Consider the following 26,098-nt stretch of genomic DNA (forward strand, 5'->3'; position numbering starts at 1 on the left):
TCACTAGTAATTGAAGAACCAAAGGGATCTAATTATTGAACACCTAGCATTTTACTCAGTGTTGGAACAGAGGGAGCAGATCATTACAAGTTATTAAAGAGAGACGAAACTATGGAAAAGCAATTGAAGCCCATTTTCATAACTGACCAACGATGCAAACAGAAAGTCTAAATGTGTGGGTGGTGCCCCCGGGGCGTCGGTGCGAGAGAGAGCAGCGGAGTAAAGACTCAAGGGAGTCTAGCTGGAAGAACGTAGGTGTGTGTCGAGAGTTTCTATGTGAACAGGCAGGAGTAAGAGGTTTGTTAGTGGTGTGGGTACCGATCCTCTGCCCTCTCACGTGCCCTCGCTGTCACCCTGTCCCACTTCCTAGCACATTACCTGGCACAGAATGACAAATGAGACAGAACTGAGCTCTTGCCTCAGTGAAATCCCTGTTTCCAGCTCAGTGAGTTACTACTTGCTCATTTATTCATTCATTTAATAGTGTTTTTTTGTTCTTAAGAACAATCCCCATTTTCTGTCCTTGAAGGGTTTAGCCAGAGATAGACATGCATCTCAGCAGGCAGAGTGCATGCTAGTACACATGGAGCAGATCTAGGTTCTAGTTCCCAGCACTCCTTTTTTTTTGTTTGTTTGTTTTGTTTTGTTTTTTTTTGTTTGTTTGTTTTTTGGATTTGGTTTTTTGGAGACAGGGTTTCTCTGTGTAGCCCTGGCTGCCCTGGAACTCACTCTGTAGACCAGGCTGGCCTGGAACTCAGAAATATGCCTGCCTCTGCCTCCCAGAGTGCTAGGATTACAGGAGTGTGTCACCACCGCCCGGCTAAGTCTTGTCTTTCTTGTGACACGTCGCAAGCCTGGCCTCTGTTTGTGTTTCTCTCAGCATTATCTTCCAAGTTTCCACAATAGCTCTTTCAACTCTGAGCACCTAATGGCGCTTCTTCCCAGAAGTGACAATGAAGAACAGCCATGGCAATGTCATTATAAAGCAGACCTGTGAGATGCTTCCTCCCACTAAGGAGAGCGTGCAAGGATACGTGATGTAGGAGGTAGGCCCTCACCTGTCCTGAGTCAGCCAGCATCTCCATCTTTGCATTCTAAGCTTCCAAAACTGTAAGAGGTAAAGATCTGAATGCAAGTCATGCAGTTACATACATGAAGGTAAAGCACTCATACACATAACATGAGCTAAATAGAATCTTTTAAGGGGCTAGAGAGATAAGAGTGAAGAGTCAGGGTTAAAAGTACATACTACTGTTTTGCAGAGGAACCATGTTTAGTTCCCAACACCTACATGGAATGGTTTACAGACATCTGTAACTATAGCTCCAAGGGATCCAATGCTTCTGGACTCCATGGACTACACACACACACACACACATACACACACACACACACACACACACACATACACACACACCCCACAAAAATCACATACATTTTTTAACAGAAAAAAAGTAATTTGCTATTGCTTATTATAACCTGCATAGCTTGTGGTATTTTGCTAGAATAGCTTACCAATATAATAAGAATACATAGAGACTTCAGACACTTTCATATAATTCAGTGTGAACCCTGAGGAAAATCTAGTGGAAGCCTCAGCTGTAAACATCTGGTCGGCCAAGGGCCCAGGACCTTCATTTGTTGTTTCTGGACTCCCTCTAGTGGTGCATGCGTTTGGTGCTTTAAATAGTGCCCATACAATTGCCAAATTTGGAATCCTGTAAACAACAAAAGGACCACGGAACTATTATTATGATGTTTTTCTTTCCAAGGCTTTCTTTCTTTTTCTTTTCTTTTTTTTTTGAGACGTTTCTCCATTCTTTAGTTTAGGTTTGCCTAGAACTCACTAAGTAGCACAGGTTGAGCTGGAACCACCACTGCCAGCTTAGAATGGTTTCCGACAAGATTATGACATTGTAGGTATGATGAATTCAGATGTACGGATGACGAAACAATACACTGAAAATGGTGTGACTCAGAGGAGCAGGATGTGTTAAGGCTGCCTGGGAAAGATGATCTATAGTTCTACTGAGAACGAGTGAATGAGAGTTGAGGGCCCACAAACAGAATCCCTTCTAGATATTTGTGACACACAGAGAGGAATGGCTGTTTTAGTGGGAAAGTTGTGTATTGGCTAATGGCAGAGAACTTTATAGCCTGGCCCTGAATGGGGTCAGCCCCGCCATGCAACACAAATAAATATGTACTCTTCTCCACGCCATATCTCTATTAGCTTCTCCACCTCTGTTTTAAACCAGTGCTGAAATCTGTAAGGCTAAGTTAGCTCTAACTGCCTCCTCAGATGTACTTGCCTCAGTGGGTGTTGGTTATGACTATCAGATGCACCGTTCAAGCGACCATGGTCAGAATATGCAGAGAGAACCCTCTTAAGATCACCCCATTAAACTTCTGTTTCCTGATCAGTTCTATACCATAGCTATTCACAAGTACACTAGCTTTCACATATATCCCTTTACATACTGAAGATGGTTATTATGTCTTCTTACGTCTTCTTTCCCATAACTAGACGCTCAAAGCTTTTTGGAACGAGAATAAAATATATTTCATAAGGTGCGAGCATCATGATTAAGCTGGCGGGTATATTATTTACACCTTGTTTATACCTGTAAACAGGTTACACCTTGTCAGCAGCTTGTGGTTTTTTTTTTTTTCTCAAGAAATATTTTCACAAAATGAAAGCTCTTATGGCCTAATGGAGCAGCCGTATGATGTCTGTCGGATGCCAGAGGAGACCTTTTCCTTGAGTCTCTTGGACCGACAACCGGGCGTCTGAAGTTACCTAGCCTTTTCTCACTTTCCCAGAAGTCCTTTCGACCCGTCAATCACTGGCTTGTTCCTTCATGGCGCATGCGCGCCGCCTGCATCCGGCATCCGAGTGGTTTGCTGCCAGGCTTTCCCTGGCGTGGGTCTAGTCATGGCTCCGGACTCGGGGCCCTGCCCCGACGGACAACTTTTGAAGCTGCTGCCGGTGGATCCCCGGGACCGGGGCACCCAGCGCTGCCGCCTGGGGCCGGCCGCCTTCCGCAGCTTGGGCGCGCGCCTGGGCTCGCCGCTGAGGATCTCGTTGCCCGCCGGCGGCTGCTGCCTCTGCACGGCCTGGCCGCGGCGCGACGGGGCGGACGGCTTTGTGCAGCTGGATCAGCAGTGCGCCAGCCCCGGGACCGCGGCAGCTACGGGGAGGATCGGTATGGACTGCTTGCAACCGGTGCCCTGTCCGCCCCTGCGGCGCCTAGAGGTGTGGCCGGTGCTGCGGCCGCAGGCGGGAGCCCCGAGTTCCGCCGAGGTCCTGGAGGTAGCGCAAGAGCTGCTGCGCAACCGGCCGGTGTCGCGGGGACACGTGGTGGCCTCCCCGCCGGGCATCCCCGGCCCTGTAGCTGCTCTGCACGTGATGGGCGGGTCTCCGAACCCAGAGCCCGGCGGGTGGGTCACATCGCACACCCGCATTACGCTCAGTGACAAGCCTCCGCCACAGGTCGAGCCTCCGGGAGAGGTGACCCTTGGGGGCCTGTCGGAGATGGCTGACTCCCTAAGGGAGCTGCTCCGCTTGCCGCTGCGCTATCCGCTCGCCTTAGCTGCGCTAGGGCTGGCGGTGCCCCGTGGGGTGCTCCTGGCGGGCCCCCCGGGAGTGGGCAAGACCCAGTTAGTGCGGGCCGTGGCTCGCGAGGCCGGGGCCGAGTTGCTGGCGGTGAGCGCCCCGGCGCTGCAGGGCTCCCGGCCCGGAGAGACAGAGGAGAACGTGCGGCGCATCTTCCAGCGCGCCCAGGAGCTGGCCAGCCGCGGGCCCAGCCTCCTCTTCCTGGACGAGGTGGACGCCCTGTGTCCCCGGAGAGGCGGTCCCCAGCGAGCTCCCGAGAGCCGCGTGGTGGCCCAGGTGCTGACGCTGCTGGATGGCATCCACGGGGACAGAAAGGTTGTGGTCGTGGGAGCCACCAACCGGCCAGACGAGTTAGACCCAGCGCTTCGCAGGCCAGGGAGGTTTGACAGAGAGGTAAAGTTCCTGGAAGCTCGCCCTTTAGGACAACTGGGTTAGGCAGGATTTGCAGATCACTTGTGACTTGCAAGCCAGAACCTGGGTTCAAATCGCCTGGGAGGCAGGATGGTCATTTACTTTGTTGAAGTAACTAAGCCTGCTGCAAGCATGTTAAACTGAAATAGCCTTTGGGATGAGAACTTAGTCACAGTAAGGGAAGGCAGGGAAGATAAATAAAAACAGACATAAGCCCCTTAATGTACTCAAATGTCAGGATAGCGGTGTCCAGTCCCACAGTTGACTACCTAAGTTGTCAGGGCAGGCTTTCTCAGGAGCTTTGGTCCTCAAGTGATTTGTTTTTTTAATTTCTAAGGAATTATTAGTAATTAAGTAATATTTAAAATCTGTGGTAGGATTCTCTTAAGTCTTTCGAGGACCTGAGTGTTCCAAAGAACAAGGACCTACATTATCTAGTCTGTTATTTGATCCCTGACTGCCAGAACTTGGTGTGTTGTCAAAAAAACAACAAAGACGCCTTCCGTGAAATATAGAGTTTTCATCATGGAAATCTCCAGCCACTGCTATTCCCATGGACAATTAACATTTTCTTGTATTCATAATCTAAGGGGAGCCTAGAAGTTCCAGTAAGGTTTGCTGAGTGACTGTGCGTATTGGGGGGAGGGGGGGTGGGATGCTTTTTTTTTTATTTTCTTATTTTTTTGAGAAAGGGTTTCTCTGAGTAGCCCTGGCTGTCCTGGAACTCACTTTGTAGACTAGGCTGGCCTCGAACTCAGAAATCTGCCTGCCTCTGCCTCCCAGAATGCTAAGATTACAGGAGGGCGCCACCACCGACCGGCAGTGAGGATGCTTTTAAAGAAAGATTTTAAGTTGTCTACTTCTAATTTCTCTATTTTTGCTTTGCTTATAGGTTGTCATTGGGACTCCCACCCTTAAACAAAGAGAGGCAATTCTGCGAGTGATTACTTCAAAGATGCCCATGTCCAGTCAGATCGATTTAGGTCTCCTGGCAGAAATGACAGTTGGCTATGTGGGTGCTGACCTGACAGCACTCTGTCGGGAGGCTGCCATGTGTGCTCTCCTCAAGAATGAGAAGGTAGGAGGTGTTGCCCTGTCGTCAGCTGTGGCAATCTTTCAGATTAATATGACAGGTGAACGTGGGGTTATTAAAAAGGGTGGTATGCTGGGCGGTGGTGGCGCACGCCTGTAATCATAGTACTCTGGGAGGCAGAGGCAGGTGGGTTTCTGAGATCGAGGCCAGCGTGGTCTATAGTGAGTTCCAGGACAGCTAGGGCTACACAGAGAAACCCTGTCTTGGGAAAAAAATAAGGGCGTAAGTCATTTCTTGGCCTGGCTGCTAGGCTCCACAGCTGTTTCCGTGTGTGTGTGTGTGTGTGTGTGTGTGTGTGTGTGTGTGTGTATACACATATGCATACAAATACATTAATACATTTACATCTCAACTTAATATAAACATATGACTAAAGATAAGGATAATGACTGAGTCTTCCAGGAAAGTCTCCATGGGAAATTTTCCTCACTGCCACAGTTAACTCCCTAGTGCTAGAGCCCAGAGCAGCCAGGAAAGATGGCGTCTCTCGAATAATCAGACAAGTTTGAATTTAAAGCTTTTAAGCAGCCACTCAGACTTAAAATGGTGCTAAAACTTTTCATAGCTTTCTCCCGGATTATCCCAGATTCTACTGGGCTTCCTTTGACATTTCTTTCTTTGTGTGTTTGAGTTTACATGTGTGTATGTGTTTACATGTGTGTATGAGTTTACATGTGTGTATGTGTTTATATGTGTGTATGTGTTTCTGAGACTTGAGACTATCCCACAGTTCATGATACCACAGTTAGAACTTTAGTCACTCATGATGACTCTAGAACAAGCCAGTATCTACAAGATTTCTTCATTGTCATGATACTGGCTTTTTTTTTTTTAAATTGATAAATATCTAAGGGAGAAATGAAGTTTTAATCTTAAATCTAATCTTCTTAAATTAGCAATTACCTTAAAAATATATAGGGCTATCTTAAATATAATATTTTGCAGTACTGTTATTTTGAAAATCAAATCATTTCGTATAAGATAAACTGGGTCTCTAGACCTTTATCTAAATAATTCACATCTTTCCTAATGTTTCCATTATTTTCATTATAATACTGAAGGTAAGAAGAAGTTATATGAACTTCTGAGGCCTCATCTTAATGGATTTGGTACCAGACTGCTTAGTGTTTTAATGAGTCGTGTGTGAAGGTGTGAAAATGTATGACGCACCTTGTGAGAAAGAGTGAGAGACGGAGAGGAGAAGGGAGGCACATTTACAGTTCCCTCTGCTTTGTGAAGGTCCAGGCTTGGTCTTAAGCTTAGGTGGACCAGTCAGCTCACTCCTACCTGAGGGAGGCTACCTAAGTCTAGTCACCACAAGTGATGGCTGAGTTCAGAAACAGCCCAGGGAGAGTGGAAAGGAGAAGAGACAGACATCTGGGAAGGCACTGACTCATCTTTTCCCCTCCCACTAGGCAGGTGAGGGACTCTGTCTGTATCGGCAGATAAGGGGTCCGTTAAAGTTTTTCTGAACTAGTCCAATTAAGGGATTAGAAACATAGTTTAATAAATACAGAAGAGAGAGGACTTAGCGCCTGCAAGGTGATGAGAGGCAAATGGAATGGTGAGCACACAACTGGTCTTGACGTGGATTTCCAAACGTTGGTATTCTCTAAAAATTATTTAGAGCTCCGGTACCCAGGGTCTAATACTGTAAGCCAGCAAAGCAAAGAAACAAAACCAAAACCTATGATAATGTGCCCCTAAGTCTTTTCATCAACAGTAGAACAAACATACAGCAATGACAAGTAGTCTGTCAGAATGTTTCCGCATTAAACACGCGTTGACACCAAGCAGGGTGACAAGGTATAAAGGAAGTGCAGCTTTGCCTAAAACACTACATTAGAGCTGACAGTTGCTAGCATTTTAGATAATACTGTTCAGAATAGGTCTACCATAAGTATACATTCTCATGGTCTTTTATAAATGGTCTAAAATAGATGATAGTTGAAAATGAGAATTTGTAGACAACCCAATAATTAGAATATGATATGAAGCAAATTATTCAACAGGTGAACCAGAAATGATCATGAGGAGCTTTTAACAACCAGAATTGTGTTTCACTTGATAGAAAACTCATAAAGTAGTGTAAATACATGATGTTACAGGAAAGAAGATCGACAAGGACGTGGCTTGCTGACCTGAACACTTGGAGACCGACAGACAAGCAGACTTGCTCACTTAAGAGCAGGATAAGGGCTTTCAGCCCATTTCCTTCATAGGGAAAGAACTTTTAAAGACAGTAAGACAAGACCAGCAAAAGTCCATTTCCTTTTAAATATTTTTTAACATTTTATTTTTCAAATCATTTAAATATTATTGGAAAGTTGAGAAATAGTTAGAGAGAACTTCAACCAAACCCTTTTATCCAAAGTCATGGTTTTTAACATTTGCTAAGTTAGCGTTATCATGTTCTCTCTTGTCCGTGCGTGTGTGTGTGTGTGTGTGTGTGTGTGTGTGTGTGTGAGTATGCACATGCATGTCTTTTATAGGAGCCATTTGAGAATATTTTTTTGCTCTGAGGTTTGTGACTTTGATGTGAGTGACTCAGATCAGTTATTTTATAGAATGGTCAGATTCCAGGTATACATCCTCTTGGGAGCAGTACACAGTCAGGATTATGCCTTTACTGTATCTAGGCACAAGATAGCTGTCCAGTTCTCCACTGTGCAGCTATTTTCTTGTTTGCTACTAATAAAGAAGTGTATGGGGGCTGGAGAGGTGGCTCAGCGGTTAAGAGCACTGACTGCTCTTCCGAAGGTCCTGAGTTCAAATCCCAGCAACCACATGGTGGCTCAACCATCCTTAATGAGATCTGATGCCCTCTTCTGGTGTGTCTGAAGACAACTACAGTGTACTTACACATAATAGATAAATAAATCTTTAAATAAAAAAAGAAGTGTATGAGGAGACACCCTGAAACATATAAATGTCCCCTCGTCAGTGTTCTTACTCAGAATAGCTTTTATAGAACTCAAGAAAATGATGACTCTCTAATCCTGTTATTTTTCCTGTTTTGCTCTGAACTGAATGAAATTTGATCAACACAGTATTGAGTAGTGAGTGTTCTTCCTGGCTATGGCTTCCCTAGAGGACAGTCTGGTAACAGCTGTAGTAGCTGTCACAATTTAAAACCGAATGAGTGGACTCAGTGCCTCCGCTTTGAGGGAACGATTGCTGAGGATGCTTGAACTTGGGAATAGTGATAATTAGATTTCCAGGTTCAAAAGAGTGTTGGGATTTTATTGTTATTATTTGTTTGTTTTGTTGTTTTTGTTTGTTTGTTTGTTTGTTTTTTTAGAGTTTCTTATGCATTTGTGTATACTATAGAAAAGGCCTGCCTAATTTTTGGCTTCATTTTTCTTTTTGGGATATATTTCTTCAGAATCAAGACAGTCCTAAAATTGAGGAAACGGATTTTCTTGAAGCTTTTAAAAAGATTCAGCCCTCATCATTTCGAAGTTCCATTGGACTGATGGACATCAAGCCCGTCGGCTGGGAGCAGATAGGTGGACTTGACGATGTGAAGCTGAAGTTAAAGCAGGTATCTGTTAGTGATCAGGTTACTTCACAGAGTCCCAGAGAGACGGTCTATGTCTGTAATGAAAATGCTGTCATCAAATTCCTGGTCGTTTGTTAGACTTCGGTAGACACTAGTTTTTGTGTTTCCCTGACTTCATCTTTTAAGATTTTTTGCTTTAAAGAGTTGGTTATAATCTAGAACACAGGACAGCGGAATTCCTGTGATAAGCAGGATAGGAAATGCTTTAATCTCTGAGACCGTCAGCCTTGCCACCATAGTTTGAGAGCAGTAAACAAGAACATTTGGCCTGTGGTTCCGTGGTTCTGCATCTGTGGACGCAGCTGTCCAAAATACGGTCCACACTGAACAGATTGAACATTTTTTTTCTTGTTATTTTTCCCTAGACCATGCAGCATGCCAACTGTTTGCAAGGTATTTACATTAAGTATTTTAATGGATAGATTGTAGGTTATATGCAAGTACTGTGTTTTTTTTTTCCTCCGTGATGCTGGAGTTTTATGTTTTAGGGAGTCTTTCTCATGGGCTTGTCTTCTTTAACTTCCACAGTATGATGCCTGAGAGACACAGCTGCACTTCTTTGGATGTCTTCTGTTAGCATGGTTGTAGCAGTTTCCTACCTCTCTGGGCACCTTCTCCCTTCCCTGAAACATTGATGCTCTGAGAGACTTAGTGATATCTTTCTTTAAAATTATTTTATTTTATGCATATCAGTGTTTTGGTCTCATGGATACATTGGTACCACATGCACGCTTGCTGCCCATGGAGGTCAGAAGAGTGTGTCAGATACCCTGAGACTGGAGTTAGGGACAGTTGGGAAACACCACGTAGGTTCTGAGAGCAAAACTTAGGTCCTTCCCAAGAGCTCTTAAGCACTGAACCATCTTTCCCGTCCCAGATACCCTTTCTGCAGTCCGAGGTGATTGATAGGGTCTGTGATTGGTCTTAGCTGTTCCTTAGAAGTCTTGGGTGGACTTTTCTTCAGGTCATCAGAACGTTTCTGGATGACCACAGAACTGTCAACATGTTGTGTGCAGGGTCCATCTAATGCCGGGTGTAGGACACACAACCTTTAATGCCAGCACTTGGGAGGCAGAGGCAGGTGGATTTTTCAGAGTTTGAGGCCAGCTTGGACTGTCAGGGCTCTGTAGTGAGACCCTGTCTCAAGAACCAAAAGGAAAGAAACAAACAAAAAATAGAGTCCAGCTAATCAACTCCCCAACTCTACCCAGAATTCCATCTCAGTGAATGCAGTCAACCAGTGGTTCCCTGTCAGCAGTATGGCACTAGGACTTTGTAAAATGCAATGTCTTATGTCTCAGTGACCAGTCTGTCCTCGACATCTTCACTGAGTGATCTTCCAGCCTTCCAGTGCACTCCACATTTTCTGCGCTGCCGATTGGACTGTTATTGTCTATTTCTCTGGTTTGCTCTGCCTCACGTCATCGCCTTTGCATCTGCTCACTGACAGGGCAGCGTATTCAATGGCTTCACGCCATATCTCTTTTTGTGGCATCTCTTCTTGGAGTGCCTGTTCCTGCCTGGCTGTTAGTTTAAAAATCTCTCTCCTTCAGAATAGAGCTCTCCCCCCTACACTCTTTTCTTTCTTTCTTGAGGCCAGTGTTGGTTCTGCTGCCTCACTAAGAGCAACTGCACAGGTTCACTGCTGATTTTTCTCGGCCTGAGCTTCTGAGTCTGTAAATGATGGTAAACCCATGTGGCTCAGAGGTGGCCAGGGCTTCTTCACCATTTGGTAACATTTCTTGAGTGCCCGCTTTAGGATGAACCAATGCTGCTGATTTTGTAGCAAGAGTAGAGTGGCCAAGCCGCCGTCCTGGAAAAGGAACAGTGGTGAATGAAAATGGCCTGAGTAAGATGGAAGGCAGCACGGGCCATGGCTGGGGGAAGGGGGCTCTGCTCTACGCGGAGTTCTTGGGGAAGACTTCTTGAGCTAATGGGGGTGCGGGGGGAGGGAGGAAGAGAGAGAATGAGAGAATAGCCACAGGGGCTGGAGAGCAGGTAAGTGCTCTTGTTGTTCTTGTAGAGGACCAGATTCAGGTCCCCAAGCACATCTGGCAGCATATAACCATCCAGAACTCTAGTGCCAGGGCATCCAGTGACTTCTGACCTCTGCAGGGAGAACACCAGGCACAGCTGGACTCAGAAGTAAAGTGCTTGGGTGCAGGGGAGCTGAGTGGCAGGGACCTGGGCTGTCCCGAGGACAGGAGGGCGTGGGCGTGCCAGATGAGGGATTTGCAGTGGTTGGGCACTAACATCTCCGTCTGCCTCTTTACAGTGTGTTCAGTGGCCACTGATGTTCCCTCAGGAGTTTGCTAGGATGGGCCTGACACAGCCCAAGGGCCTTCTCCTGTACGGCCCCCCTGGATGTGCCAAAACCACTCTGGTGAGAGCCCTGGCCACAGGCTGCCACTGCTCCTTCGTGTCGGTGTGCGGGGCTGATCTCTTCTCTCCTTTTGTTGGAGACTCAGAAAAAGTCTTGTCTCAGGTTGGTTTATTTCCTGTTATGAAAGGTATGCATGCTTAAGTTTAAAATAAGAGCCTCTTCCCCATAAGCCATCCACGTACTGCTACTGTTTGGTAAATTTTCTCTCTCTGATTTTGAGTAAGGTAGAGGTAAGGTTTTACCAATTTGAAATTTTATCTTTATTTTGTGTGTGTGTGTGTCCAGGTGGGCTCTGTGCACTTGTGTGCAGGTGTTCTTGTAGACCTAGAAAAAGATGCTGGGTCCCTTGGAGCTGGAGTTGCAGAAGATTGTGACTCTTCCAGGGTGGTTGGGAGCTCAGGACCTCTGGAAGAGCAGTACGCACTCTTAGCCCCTGAGCCATCTTTAGCGTATTTATCTTGGTTTTTAAAGTTAAACATCGTCACCAGATGGATTTGGTGGCATATATGCCTTTAATTTTAGAACGGACGAGATAGGGACACGTGGATCTCTTAGTTCCCAGCTATTAGTTCCCAGCTAGCCTGGGCTACATAATGAAATCCTGCCTTAAATTCCATGTTAAAAATCTTTTGAGAAGATAATTTTTTAACAACTGTCTATCTTTGGTCCTTGTTCTACTTACTTATTCCCTAGTTTGTAAACACATAGAATCTTCATTTTTCTGTTTTGATGACTACAAATAGGAAAGTGGGAGCGGTCGCCGGAACGGCGTGTGACTTTATGTTTCTCTTCCCTCACTAAGGTATTTCGACAAGCAAGAGCCAATACTCCAGCGCTTGTGTTTCTGGATGAAATTGACTCAGTCTTGGGGTCTCGCTCAGTCGGCACCTCGGGATGTGATGCTCGGGAGCGAGTTCTTTCAGTTCTGCTGAATGAACTCGATGGTGTGGGAGTTAGGACGGTAGAGAGAAGAGGGAACGAAGCCAGCCAACGGGGTAAATACCAGGGGCTGGAGACACCGCTGTCTGTCGCTAGGACGCACCGGAGCTGGGTAGCATTCCCACACGGCTGCTTTGCCCAGACTGATTTCATCCAAAAGAGGGATTTATGTGATGTCAGTTGAATTCTTGGGACCTTACAGGGCAGATAAGGGTTGAGACGTGGACAGAAGAAAGTGAAAAGTTTTATAATTATCTAGTATGTGAATTTAATTTTTCTAAGAGTGAGAAATATTTTTTACTTAGTGGAGAAGGGAAATTCTTCTGATGTGTATATCCGGAAGAAGGACTCACCCCTCCTTCTTCAATTTGTGTGTGTGAAACATTACAAAACAAATTAGCACTGAAGTAGCTTTTGGGGTACCCTGCCTCTGTGAACCTCTTGTTCAGAAATAGTGGCTTCTTATCCTGAGCAGGTCATTTCTGACTTCTAGTATAATCATATTGTTTATTTCACCTTTTAAAAGTCATTCACAGAAGGAGCACTTCAACCACCTCTCTAATTAGAAGGGACCGGTGATCACGTGATCTCATGATGCTTTTCTTTAGCCCATTAGCGTGCTGGGGAACTTGGTGCTTTGAGGGTAAACGCTGGAAAACTGCTTGGACAGTTCAACTCTATGAGTGGTTTTGATTTAGGCCTCACCTTGTCTTGTAACTGTTTCTTCTTTGGGGCTGAGGAGCGTTTGTAGCTCAGTGGCAGAGTGACTGCCTGGCAGGCCCAAACCTTGGGTTCTGTCCCCAGCCCCACACGAGCCAGGTGTGTTGGTATGCACTGGTAAACACAGTCCTCGGGAAGTGCAAGCACAGCTTTTAAGGTCAGTTTTGTTTTGTTGGGCAAAGAGTTTTGGGGCAGCCTGGGGTACATGAGACCCTATCTCAAACAGAAAGAAGCAAATGTTGCTTCTCATCCAGGGCTTGCAAAACTGCAGTTCAGGTTGATTGTCATCATTTCTGCCTCTGAAAAGAAGACTGGAAAGTGAATTTCCTCCTCTGGGGGAAGGAAAGCTAGGCCTTCCAGAGCCGTACCTGTTCCCATTAGTCACACATCCTGCCCTTGAAGCAGCTTCTCTGGGGTTGCTGATGATTGAGTGCCTGGGTGGACTTGGGAACTGGCCAGCTGTTCTTCCCTCTGCCTCTCTCCGGTTCTCACACGGAGAAACGCCTGTCAGGACTAGCCTTTCCTCTCAGACACACAAGGTAGCTCTTTGCTTAGTGAGTTGCTGTGGGATGGCTTTAAACCAAGAAGGTGGCTGGGACTGGGCAAAAGCATCCTGGCTCCAAAAGAAGGTTATCCCTGTCAAACACAGCACTTTCTCATATGCGACTTAGCTTGAAGCATTTTAGTAAGTCAGTTTGTTGATGTTACTTTGTGTTATATGCTTTTCCTCAGAGTGTCAAGAAATTCTTAATCGTAGTGTCATGATTGTTGTGGCAACAAATAGGCCCGATGTGTTAGACCATGCCTTGTTACGTCCTGGAAGATTAGATAAGATCATCTATGTTCCCCCTCCTGACCGAGAGGTAAGCAGTGCATTGCACCACCTCTGCCCTGTAGCACGTCTGGATAAATTCCAGGCTGCGTAGCAGTGCACAGTGTGTCCTGCTCTTACCGTGTAATGCTGGTATTCGGTTCTTTGCTTGGCTCTTCCCAAAGTCACATATTTGTCCGGGCTGGTTCCCTGGCTCTGCCTGCAGGGAACCGGGCCTGGAAGTGACTCTGGTGGTCCCAGCAGTGCCGAGGGCGCTGGGTGTCATTATATCTGGAATGGAAGAAGCCTAAGGCGCTAGAGTCTCTCAAAGGGCCTTGGCTTTGGGTCTGGGTCTGTGGGGGCTGCAGCGTGTCCAGTCAGGAATGCTTTGCTCTTAAATACCCAGAACCACTGTCATGGTAAAGGGCTCCTTGGGCTTTAATAAAGTTTTAAAGAGTTATTTTTTAAGTAAATGTCCGATGCTTCTAAATATGTCTGATAAATCATGTGCTTCTTTCTAACCTATTCTGATAGCACTTTTGTTCCCGAAAGAGAGTCATCTTCTCTCATAAGGAGAAATGGTTATGACTAACAACTTTAAAAGTTGATTAAGAAAATATTTGTTTTTCATGATACTGTGTCTACCATGCTGTGTAGACCGTTGATGACTCAGTCTCTCAGAAGCAAGAATGATTTTGTTTGAATATGAACACAAACATGCATACTGTACACACAAATATACACACCATACATATTACACACATCATACACACATACCGCACCCCTCCACACACCCACACAACACATACACAACACATGCATCACACACACACTTTGCAATGTGATAAGAAAATTTGAACTTAAAATGTTTACTGTATCAGTCAGAGTTGAACTTGAATGTTATAATATTGTAAATTTGTTTGTTTGTTTATTTTCTTCTAGGGCAGGCTCTCTATTTTAAAAGTCTGTACAAACAACATGCCAATAGCACCTGATGTTTCCCTAGAAGACCTAGCAGCAGAAACTTCTTTTTTCTCTGGAGCTGATCTCAGAAACCTCTGCAAAGAAGTGAGTGTGCACTGTTTGATTCAGAGGCCAGACCTTTGAAATTTTCCTTTTCTGTAAGCTTTTCTAAATATAAGATTGAGAAGAATGCATGGATTTTTTAAAGATTTATTTATTATTATGTGTAAATACACTGTAGCTGTCAGACACACCAGAAGGTGGGCATCAGATCTCATTACAGATGGTTGTGAGCCACCGTGTGGTGCTGGGATTTGAACTCAGGACCTTCAGGAGAGCAGTCAGTATTCTTAACCGCTGAGCCATCTCTCCAGCCCGAATGCACAGATCTTAAGAATATAGTACTAAATGACTGGAAAGTGACTACACTTTTAGGTATTCCAGAATCTTCCTTTTACCCTTCCTACCCTCTGCCCTGCTGCCCACCAAAGGCGGCCACTCTGCTCGCTCCCACACTGGAGACGAGCATTGCAGCTTTTGAGCTCTGAGTTTCTACATTCGCCATGAACAATTTGTCTGTGGTGAGAGTGTTCATGGCTGCAAGGAGACTTGCCAGGTTGTAAACTGTGCCCTCTTTCCTTTTACGAGCAGTGCTGTGGAATTCCTCTCGCTCGTCTGAGACTGTATGAGGATCCAGGGCGTGTCTTATTCTGCAGTTCGCCTATTTAAGGCTGGACTTTTTTTTTTTTTTTAACAACTTACTTATTTATTATATGTGAGTACACTGTAGCTATCTTCTAACACTCCTGAAGAGGGAGTCTGTTCTCACTGTGAATGGTTGTGAGCCACCACGGGGTTGCTGGGATTTGAACTCAGGACCTCCTGAAGAGCAGTCAGTGCTTTTAACCACTGAGCCATCTCTCCATAAGGCTGGATTTTTAGTGTGCAGGTAACTGGTCTATGGTGAATTTTTAGTCACTTTAACTTTTAGTGTTTTATTTTGATGGCATTGAACTTTTTTTGATGTGACCAAGGATTTGCAACCAGATTGCAGTGTTGACAGTTACTGTTAGTGTGAATGTGAAATGAATTAACTGTTGCCTACTGCTTGTGTCCTTCAGGCTGCCTTGTTTGCTCTGCAAGAGAACGGACTGGAAGCAACCACAGTGAAACAGGAGCATTTCACAGGAGCACTCAGGACTGTGAAGCCATCCTTAACCCTGAAAGAGTTGACTTTCTACGAAAACTTATTTAAGAAAGGACTGTCTGACTTGGAAGATGATTAAATTTTTATTTTATTCAGTTTTTTCTATGAAAACTTCACACTTTCTTGAGAGGGGAAAGGGAAAAGAGGGAGAGGGAGAGAGTTTGAGTGAGAGAGAGAGAGACAGAGACAGAGAGAGAGAGAGACTGGAAAGTGCGCCATTAGTACACATCATTGTTGTGAATGTCATGGAGTAGTGTGGTTATTCCAGCAAGATAATGATACCACCAGGTACGAAGATCTTGGGAGTTCACTCTCATACATGCCTGTCACTCAAACATGCGGTTTATGGCTATACATGCTTAAGGCTCCCTTACGTGTTGAGCATGTGTGCCTCACAAATAAAATTGCCTTATGCCACAGTTAACTCACCAACTCCAGAAAATTTAACTTCAACAACTGTATTTTAATATATTTGGCATATTTCTCTCTGCCCGAGTGATACCCTGCATGGTGATCTTTTTCTGTCAGATGGTTACACACTGAGTTTAGTTGTCATGAGTCTTCCTTGTCTTTACTTGGAAACAGTTCTTAGTCTCTCTTGGCCTCAGTCTCTTTGAGAAGTCTGGGTCCGGGTGTTTGTCTGTCTGTCTGAGGAGCAGTCAGCCCTGGACTTGTGTTGTTGGGTTTCTTTGGTTGTGGGTTGGAAAGATCCCTGGCGGCTTTGCTATAGGCTGTCTGAGGAGTAGTCAGCCCTGGGCTTGTGTTGTTGGGTTTCTTTGGTTGTGGGTTGGAAAGCTCCCCGGCCAGCGGCTTTGCTGTAGGCGTCGCCAATGCTGGTGTGCTCTCCGCAGCAGTGGTGGTGTTGGCTCTGACCCCTCAGTATTGTTTGGTTTCTCTATTAGACACTTAACTTTCTCCCTTTTATGTTATACATAATTTGAGGTCATAGACTTACTTATCTGTGTGTTTTTATTTTTATAGAAGCAACTAAAAATTAGAAACCCTTTGGTATGTAACCTTCCAGTCCTTGATTTCTTTTAACCCCCAAAGTAACAGTAGTACACTGTTGCAGTAAAACTCCAACCCCAGTAAGCCTGTGCAAAAACACACAACTCAGTTACAGGATTTATAAGGGCAGAGCTACCACTACACTACTCTCTCCCCAGCTATGAGATCCTTACTGCTGTGGCTTCTTCAGGCCATGTGGATCTGCTCCATCTCCCTTCTGCCTCCTCTTCCTCTATCCTCTTCCTCTCTCCGTCCCTACTCTACCCTCCCAACACCTCTCCCTTCCCCACCTTTCCCTAACACTGCCCAATCACAGACTCTGTCCTTTATTTGACCAGTCAAAATGGGGAGAAGGTTCACATGACATCACCTGAGGAAGTAGAGTTTACATCAGAATACTAACAGCACCGGGCAGCCCCAGCAGTACACAGTGTTGGCTACTTTCCTCACTAGCAGTGTGCAGGGAATCCTGCTGGGCCACTCTCCACTCAGGATGTCATCTGGGTGTCTGTCATGGAAGTGTGACTCAGTTTCCATGATCAGAAGACTGTTCTGTACAACTTCCAACACCTGTTTTTTTATTTGATATATTCTTTATTTGCATTTCAAGTGATTTTCCCTTTCCTAGATCCCCCCTCCCTGAATGTCCCATAAGCCCTCTTCCTTCCCCCCTGTTCCCCCATCCACCCCTTCCCACTTCCCTGTTCTGGTATTCCCCTACACTGCCACACTAAGCCTTTCCTGGACCAGGGGCCACTCCTTCCTTCTTCTTGGGCGTCATTTGATATGTGAATTGTGTCTTGGGTATTCCAAGCTTCTAGGCTAATATCCATTTATCAGTGAGTGCATACCGTGAATGTTCTTTTGAGACTGGGTTACCTCATTTAGGATGATGTTCTCCAGTTCCATCCATTTGTCTAAGAATTTAATTAATTCATTGTTTCTAATGACTGAATAGTACTCCATTGTGTATATTTACCACATTTTCTGTATCCATTCCTCCATTGAGGGACATCTGGGTTCTTTCCAGCTTCTGCTATTATAAATAGGACTGCTATGAACATACTGGAACATGTATCCTTATTACATGCTGGGGAATCCTCTGGGTATATGCCCAGGAGTGGTATAGCGGGGTCCTCCGGAAGTATCATTCCCAGTTTTCTGAGGAACTGCTAGACTGACTTAGAGAGTGGTAGTACCAGCTTGCAACCCTACCAGCAGTGGAGGAATGTTCTCTTTCTCCACACTCTCGCCAGCACCTGTTTTCTCCTGAGTTTTTGATCTTAGCCATTCTGACTGGTGTGAGGTGAAATCTCAGGGTTGTTTTGATTTGCATTTCCCTGATGGCTAAGGATGTTGAACATTTCTTTAGGTGCTTCTCAGCCATTCGATATACCTCAGGTGAAAATTCTTTGTTTAGCTCTGTACCCCATTTTTAAGGGGGATATTTGGCTCTCTGGAGTCTACCTTGAGTTCTTTGTATATCTTGGATATAAGCCCTCTGTCAGATGTAGTGTTGGTAAAGATCTTTTCCCAATTTGTTGGTTGCTGTTTTGTTCTTTGGACAATGTCCTTTGCCTTACAGAAACTTTGTAGTTTTTTTGTTTGTTTGTTTGTTTTGTTTTTTGAGACAGGGTTTCTCTGTGTAGTACCTGCTGTCCTGGAACTCACTCTGTAGACCAGACCTGCCTCAGCCTCCCAAGTGCTGGGATTGAAGGTGTGTGCCACCAGTACCCAGCCAAAACCTTGTAGTTTTATGAGGTCCCATTTGTCAATTCTTGATCTTAGTACAGTGGCAAGCAAGTAGATGGGTGGAATATAATTGAAGACCCAGAAAAGAACCCACTGAATTATGGTCACTTGATCTTTGATAAAGGAGCTACAACCATCCATTGGAAAAAGATAACCTTTTAAACAAAACGTACTGGTTCAACTGGAGGTCAGCATGCAAAAGAATGCAAATTGATCCATTCTTATCTCCTTGTACTAAGCTCAAGTCCAAGTGGATCAAGAACCTCCACATAAAACCAGACACACTGAAACTAATAGAAAAGAAACTGGGGAAGACCCTTGAGGACATGGGCACAGGGGAAAATTTCCTCAACAGAACACTTTTTTTTTAAATGTTTTAGTTAGCACATATGTGTCCTAGGCTGGTTTTCATGACATTCTGACACACGTGTGCTTTGTTCATGTTGTCTCCCCCATCCCTTCTTTCTCACTGGCTTCTCACCCCAAATACTCCCTGTTCCCCTTTCACACCAAAACCTTCTTTGTGGAAAGTGAGTACTTGACCTGGAAAAGCATCAGTAAGTCGGCAGTGTGTATTTCCCCCTGAGCTCCCAGACTATTCTGTAGCCTTAGTAGTTGACCCTAGCATAGAGTTCCTGGAAATCCCAGTGTCAAATCTGGTGGAACTTCTACTGAAAGATAAGGTGATGATGGGATTAGTGTAGCCCCCCATCCGGGTTTATCAGGAAGAACTTCAAACAATAATGAGGATGCGCCTTCTTTCTCATCAAGCCTGACGAGACTGGTTAAGTTTAGATCCAAGGGCAAGAGACAACCAACTGTGGCTTAAGGCATCTGAGTCAGGTCACAGTAGCTACAGAAGGCCCTAGAAGTGTCCAACACTTGGAGTCAGGGAGACAAAGCTTCAAAGAACTGGCAAGGCCACAGAGATACTGGCTAGTGTCCCAAAGAACTCTGGGACCCACCAGGCCTGCTTCAAATTCCAGTCTCCCTGGCAGCCTCGGCTTGGTGCCACACCTGAATGGCAGGACTCAGTGCTTCTTGAATAAGGTGTGTGTGTGTGTGTGTGTGTGTGTGTGTGTGTGTGTGTAGTTGGGGGAGATAGTGTTCTAGTTACAGGGAGTGTGGTGGTGAGGCTATGAGCTCTATTTCATTTGGGAAAGTGTTTGTATTCTGAAGAATTGGTTAGCTATGCAGAGCCTAAAGGTAGAGACTAAATAGTCATTTGAGGATTCATCCACAAAAGGGACATTTATAACATAACCACCCCTGCAAGTTAAAGGATCACCATGTGGAGGGGATTGGAAGAACCAGGGTTTGTGAGGGACTGGAACTAAACAGTGCCCTCTGGACAATGACCAAGCCTGTTCAGTCAGCCAACTGCTTCTCCAGCGCAGGAGCGAGGATTAAAAAGAAAACAGACGATTAGACAACATTTCAGCATGACTCCAGTCAATTCTGAGACAGAAGTCAGGTTTAATAATTTCCAATCCACTTTTATACCATTTAATTACAGGTATTAAGATCAATAGTAGTACAATGAGGAACAAGCAAGACAGTAAACACAAAATTGTCAAGGCAATAAGCAAAGTCCCGTGACAGTTGTTTCCAAGGGCTTGTCAGAATAACCAAAATACCTACTGGAGCCTACTTCCTTGTCCAAACCCCAAATCTTGCCTGAAGCCTGCTTCTTTCGGTCCACCCTAAGATTAAAATTCACGCCTTAACCTACTTCCCTATTATAGCCTAATATCAGATTGTTGCCTGAACTTAACTTCCCTATCATGCCCTTATGTCAGATTTCTTGTCCTTGCTAATGTCAAGCTCCAGCCTGGTGGCAAGTCACCGCAATAAGGCTCTCTACAGGACAAGACAGGACAGCTGCGCTCCAGAACTCATGGCGGCAGGACCCAAGGAAGAGCAAACCAATCCAAGTTTAGCAGGGGTGGGGGGTGTTGGGGTGGTGTCACAAACCCTGACCCTGAGCTGGGGAACTGTGGACAGCTGGCAGCTTTTCCAGAAGGAAAATTATAAGAATGTGGCCCTCAGCAGGTGACCATGTGCCATTGGATGACCCCACACCCCAGAGCTTATGGGAAGCACAAATTGGCCTCAATTATTTATTTAAAACATGGAAAAAAAAAAAAACCCTACTTAGTTGGGAAAGGAGGGCGGTAGGCGTGGATCTGGGCGGAGTTGGAGGAAGAGAGGAGGTATGATCAAAACCCTTGAATGAAATTCTCAAAGAACTAGAAAAAAAACTTTGAAAAGGTGAGTTTTTTTCACAGTATAGTTGTACACATCTAGGGTCCCAATACTCAATCAGCTGAACAGGATGACCTTAAGTTTGAAGCCAGCCTGGGCTATGTTGTAGCCAGTGCCCAGCAAAAAAGTTTCATAACTATAGAAGGGGTTTTGAAATGGAAATTTTGCCCAGGTCACAGGATCATCCAACTTTTTGACATTGTGACATAATATCATCATCTGTAAATGTGTTGGACATCCTGTGACTCATAGGTCTAGGGATCATAGGCTGGACATTCTAGCACATGCTAGGCAATGGGGTTTCCCACTGAGATATAACTTCAACCTTTCAATGTGTTTTTAAATAACTTAAAGAAACCAGGCTCATTTCATTTGAAGAGAAGGGTACAATAAGAGTTCTGGTGTTAGGAGCCAGACTTCTGTTCTGATTTCATCTCTACTACTCACCAGCTGCATGCCTTGAACATTTCTGCATCTAGCAACGTATTCTCCCCTACCTCCATTCCCATCCAAGGAATCCATCTCTGCATCTGGCATGCTGGCCTAGTGGAATTACTTCCAAAGAAAAGTGTGAGCTGAGTTAGGGGTACCCAAAGCCGATGCCAACACTTGGAATCTGCAGCAGAAATGGGCACCTGGAATCTTCTGCAGTTGACTTTTGTTTTGTTTCCCTTTTTTAAAAAAAGAAAGAAATCCGGACACTGTTGGAGTTAATCTGACCTTTACAATTTACTTTTAAATAATGTCCATTTTTGTGACGTGTCACGTTTTGGAGCTTTTATGTGGTTGATTTTGTTCAAATTTACCCCACTTTGCCTCTGGCAGCCTCTCCTGGTACTGGGGTGAAGGTGGTAGCCAGCGCTGGAGCCCCGGCCCTCCCTTACCCCTCTCTCCACCCCTCCTTCTTAAATGAGCTGGGTGTCTTGTACCCCGGTGTTGGCTATTACACCGGAACCTGAACATCCCCAGCCCCGCCAGCCAGACGTTTGGAGGTGCAGGACCAGGACAGAAAGGGATGGTCGACCGCAGGTAAGGACCGCGGTCAGCGGCCGCACTGCGCTATCGTCCTGCAGGGGGCGCGCGTGAGCTGACTCAGTGCGACTGGGTCGGATCGGTCCCCGCGTGACCAGGACGCGCGGCCCTTCCCGAGCGGTTGGCTGTATATAAGGCCCGCTCGCTTCTGGGCGTTAACACCTCCTGGCCGCAGCCGCCCTAGGTGCGTCTCCTTTCTGAAAAGTTCTGCGGAGCGGGCGGTCGCCGGGCCTTCTGCGACTGTTGGACAGCTGGGTGCCCAGGTCCGAGGGAAGATGATTTTGACCAGTATCTTGGATTTTTCCTTCTTCTAGATTTGGAATTCTTCACTAAAGTCATCATGGGCGTTTTCCAGAGATTGATGAAGAATAAGGAAGTAAGTTTTTAATCTGAACTTAGAGAGTTTTCCTTTTTAAAAAAGAGGGGGAAGATGATGAAGACTTTGAATTTGTTATATTTCGGAGTTCCTTACTGAGTTTATCCCCCACCTGTTCTCTCTTAGCTCATTCCTTTGGCGTTTTTTATAAGCATGGCCGCCACTGGAGCCACATCTTTCGGCTTGTATGCTTTGAAAAAAACCGACGTGGTGTAAGTACTGACACCTTCAGTGTAGGACTGTCTGGGGCGCTTTTCTCTGACTCGGAGATTCTGAAACACACGCTGTCAGTGTCTGGGTTTTTCCTATGAATAAGCATCAAAACCTGGATTGAAAAACAATTCTGGTAACAGAAAGACTTATATCTGACCCTTCCACTCTCCTGCAGTGAAGTTAAATTTGATTTCTTTCTAAATTTAAGCTTTGAGATTGGAGTACTTAAAAACATTTAGGGGCTCATACCATCCAACATAATTATTTATTATTTAAGTTTCAAGATTTCAACTTTTCTTTCCTGGTGTGGTAGAACTGAAACATAGAGCTATCTGCAACGAATTCTAGTCTCAACTTTGGAAAAAAGCACAGTTAAAAAAAAAAAAGACAAACAAACAAAAAAACCTTGTTTTGTGACTCTAACAGGTAGAGGGTGGTACCCGGAGCCAGCGCCTACACAGTTCAAGCCCGCCCTCTGCTCCATCCCTCCCGCAACCCCCAGGAGGCTCTGCCTCCTCCCCAGCCTGCCACTTACATATCCATTGGTGCCTGTTTGTGGGAGCAGTTTCCAGTCTTATCAAATAAAGCAAATAGACCTCTTGCCCAGCCCTACAGAGGAAGAGATCCTTAAGGCTTGAGGCAAACCCTGAATTTCCGGTGGGCGCTTATTTAACTTCAGCTGTTCCTAAAGTTTAGCTGGTGACTGTAGTGCAGTTTCCGTGTGGAGACAGAGTCTGCCTCCAGAAAGTTTATAGATCCAATGGCTTTTCGGGATTTGTGTAAACAAACTTACCTTCATTTAATTAATCTTCTTTTTCTTTTAGTATTGATCGAAAAAGAAACCCAGAACCTTGGGAAATGGTGGATCCTACTCAACCCCAAAAGGTATTGCTGAGTTTACAGAACATGACTGGTGTCCGGCCCAAACCTTTTTTTTTTTTTAAGAGCAAGGCGGACTGCATGCACTCCTTGCACTTGCACTTAGAGTGACGTCCAGAGCCCTTTGAACAGTGGTCAAGAGACCTAGTTCAACTCCTTGCTCTGTTCTGCACAGGGGACTATGGACAGTTTGGTTTCTCTGAATCTGTGAAATGGGTATGATGATAAAAGTTGCCCTTAGAACTAAAAGCATTAAAGTACAGAGCCTGCTAGCAAAGCACCCAGCCCCTAAATTAAGCGCCTAGATATAAACCTCTGTATTATTGAAATTATGTTGTTTCCTTGTTACTTACCTAAAATTAATATAAGATGGTGAACAATAGGAGTTCCTAAAAATGGAAGTGGATTTGTTCCCAGTGGAATTAGCTACATGATTCCAAAGGTTTTATTTTTAATTATTTGTTGGGGGCCGGGAGACATGCCTGGGCCATGGCTTGTGTATGAAGTTCTTCTCTCCCACCATGTGGATCCTGGAAATCAAAGTCAGGTAGTCAGCCTTGGTGGCAGGCACATTCACCCACAGTGTCATCTCAGGGCTCCCTGGCCTGGGTTTTAGTTTTTCGCAACTTAAATATTCGGAAGTGCTAGAAGAATGAAGACCAGTTGGGATTGTTAGCGAAGACTACAAAAAGCAAAACTCTGGTAACATTTAAGTCAAGAGGGGCATTTGGGATTGTCCTGACTGTCTGTCTTCCAGGGTTTGGAAGGAGACAACAATGGGGAGGGCAAACTCAGGATGTCTGACTGAGAACTGACTGGGTCATTTATACCTCCATGAAGCAATTGCAGTGGGGAAGTTCTAAGAGCCTACTGTGTGCCTTGTCCATTGTACATCTATTGACAAGGTGCGAATGTGCCTCTTGAATTTAAATGCTATCTTAGCAAATTAATAATCTTGAGACTTCTAATGAAAGCAAGACCGGGTGTACGGCTGCTCTCCCTGGTCCCACAGCACCTAGAGACAGAGGTTTTAGGGGACAGACTGGTAGAAACAGGCTCAGTCTGCAAGTCTGTGCTTGTCTCAGAGATGAGTAGAGGGTGTGTGCTTTGTTTATTTATTGCTATGATGTTTTTCCCTTAGAGGAGTACAGACAATTCCTCCAGAGAAGTGTGAGGCTGGAGAGTAGATGGTTAACCCCGTGTCTTGCTTTCTGTTTTTAAAGCTTATAACCATCAACCAGCAGTGGAAGCCTGTTGAGGAGCTGCAGAAAGTCCGGAGGGCGACCAGATGATTGCTTGCCACTCCTTTCTTCCAAAGAACACTCTATGAATCTAGTGGAAACACTTCTGCACAAACTAGATTTTGATGCCAGTGTGCAGAAATGCTTCTGCTACATTTTTAGGGTTTGCCTGCATTCTTTGGATCCTGCTTAAGCAAGTGAAGGTAGCGCATAGCCTAAAATAGTTTTCCGTGTTTATTGGTGTAAATTTCAATTTTACAGTTGAAATTTTATGTTTGTGATGCTTGGATATTTTCCTTGAAATGTATAAACATGTAAAAATTAGATTACTGCCTGTAATAAAATAATTAGATGACTATCTGTAAAAAAATATGATTTGTGCAAGAGATATCAAAAATTGCATAACTTTAAAAGTGGGGGGCATCTTTTTATGGGAACACGCACATTTTGAAGTATAAAACTTCATCTTTTAAATATCAAGTGGAAATTTCTAATTTTCACTTCCGAGTTTCACTCATCTCACCCCAGAAACTTCTTGAGCATGTATTATTTGCAGTAAAGCAAAGAAAGGGTGCAAAATTTGCAAGGATGTGGATATGGTCTGTTCAGGGGAAAAGGGACGTGGAGACAGGTGGGAGGGAGGGCAGCTTGAGAATGGCCGGGGACCAGGAGTCGGAGTCACATGGAGACCAGCTCTGCAGATGCCAATGGGGACTCTGCTGTTCCTGGGAGGATGGAGAGGAGGCCGGGGAACCCTGGCCAGTACCCTGTAGAGTCTGGCCAACCAGAGACCGAGCAATGGTTTAATCATATCCAGAATGTTCTCCCCAACCCCATTTCTTGATGGCTCCTAAGAACGGGATCAAGTAGGAAGTTGCTTTTCATTGAGTGTAAAATAAATACAGCTATAATTCACATGCCATAGTAGTCACTCATTTAAATTGCATAGCCCAGTATTTTTATTATGTTTACAAAGTCGGGTAATCATCTCTATCTAATTCTAGAACCTTTGCATTATTCTCAAAGGAACCCCTCACCCAGAAGCAATCACTGTCCCTGACCTGCTCCTAGCCAAAGGCAAACACTAATAAACTTTTATTTCTGGGCTTGGGCTACTCTGGAGATTTTACATACACAGGACCATGTGTGGACTTTTGTTTCTGACTTTGTCTTCAAGGGTCCTTTATGTTGCCTCACACTGTCAGCTCCACCCCTCTGCTGAGGAATCTATTACACTGATGTTCCACATGTGGTCTGTCCATTGGACAGTGGTGGACATCTGCGTGTCTCTGTCCTGGGCCGTGGTGAGCGGTGCCAACGAGAGCCCACGAGCAAGCTTTTCTCGACGCCATATTCTCACTTGTCTTGATCATGGCTCAAGATCATGGCTCAAGATCGTTCACTTAGGCAGGTTACTTTCCTTAATTTTTATATAAATATAATGGAAACATAGGAAAAGGCTAAATTCTTGTCACTTACATAGCAATAAAACCCACCGGCCCTTGGGAGCCCAGAGGGAAATCTCTGATGGTTAGTCCCAGGGACTACATAAAACAGTCAGGAGTTACATTTTTATTTGCTTACGTTTTTTGAAGTAGAATATGATCCCACAGAGGGAAATAAAACT

General features: G+C 45.0%; 2 protein-coding genes across 2 annotated transcripts; both read left to right on the plus strand.

The window, feature by feature from the left end:
- The first annotated feature begins 2,859 nt into the window (after positions 1 to 2,859).
- On the plus strand, positions 2,860 to 15,816 carry Spata5l1 (spermatogenesis associated 5 like 1). Its single transcript, XM_052183439.1, has 8 exons — positions 2,860 to 4,009; positions 4,920 to 5,105; positions 8,506 to 8,664; positions 10,958 to 11,167; positions 11,868 to 12,060; positions 13,457 to 13,587; positions 14,478 to 14,603; positions 15,620 to 15,816. Exons 1-8 carry the CDS (start codon positions 2,936 to 2,938, stop codon positions 15,782 to 15,784), a joined length of 2,244 nt encoding a protein of 747 aa, XP_052039399.1. The 5' UTR covers positions 2,860 to 2,935; the 3' UTR covers positions 15,785 to 15,816.
- Positions 15,817 to 21,863: 6,047 nt separating this feature from the next.
- Positions 21,864 to 25,386, plus strand: C5H15orf48 (chromosome 5 C15orf48 homolog). The gene is made up of 5 exons (XM_052183440.1): positions 21,864 to 21,946; positions 22,077 to 22,138; positions 22,265 to 22,350; positions 23,176 to 23,236; positions 24,454 to 25,386. The coding sequence occupies exons 2-5, from the start codon at positions 22,103 to 22,105 to the stop codon at positions 24,520 to 24,522; spliced, it is 252 nt and encodes an 83-aa protein (XP_052039400.1). The 5' UTR covers positions 21,864 to 21,946; positions 22,077 to 22,102; the 3' UTR covers positions 24,523 to 25,386.
- Positions 25,387 to 26,098: the final 712 nt, after the last annotated feature.

Source organism: Apodemus sylvaticus, chromosome 5 (genome assembly GCF_947179515.1).
Source record: "Apodemus sylvaticus chromosome 5, mApoSyl1.1, whole genome shotgun sequence".
NCBI classification, from domain to species: domain Eukaryota; kingdom Metazoa; phylum Chordata; class Mammalia; order Rodentia; family Muridae; genus Apodemus; species Apodemus sylvaticus.

Coding starts and splice junctions, on each gene's coding strand:
- Spata5l1 (XM_052183439.1), top strand. CDS start 2,936: ATGGCTCCGGACTCGGGGCCCTGCCCCGACGGACAACTTTTGAAGCTG. Junction 4,010..4,919: donor CAGGGAGGTTTGACAGAGAG/GTAAAGTTCCTG, acceptor CTTTGCTTATAG/GTTGTCATTGGGACTCCCAC. Junction 5,106..8,505: donor CTCTCCTCAAGAATGAGAAG/GTAGGAGGTGTT, acceptor ATATTTCTTCAG/AATCAAGACAGTCCTAAAAT.
- C5H15orf48 (XM_052183440.1), top strand. CDS start 22,103: ATGGGCGTTTTCCAGAGATTGATGAAGAATAAGGAA. Junction 22,139..22,264: donor GATTGATGAAGAATAAGGAA/GTAAGTTTTTAA, acceptor GTTCTCTCTTAG/CTCATTCCTTTGGCGTTTTT. Junction 23,237..24,453: donor ATCCTACTCAACCCCAAAAG/GTATTGCTGAGT, acceptor CTGTTTTTAAAG/CTTATAACCATCAACCAGCA.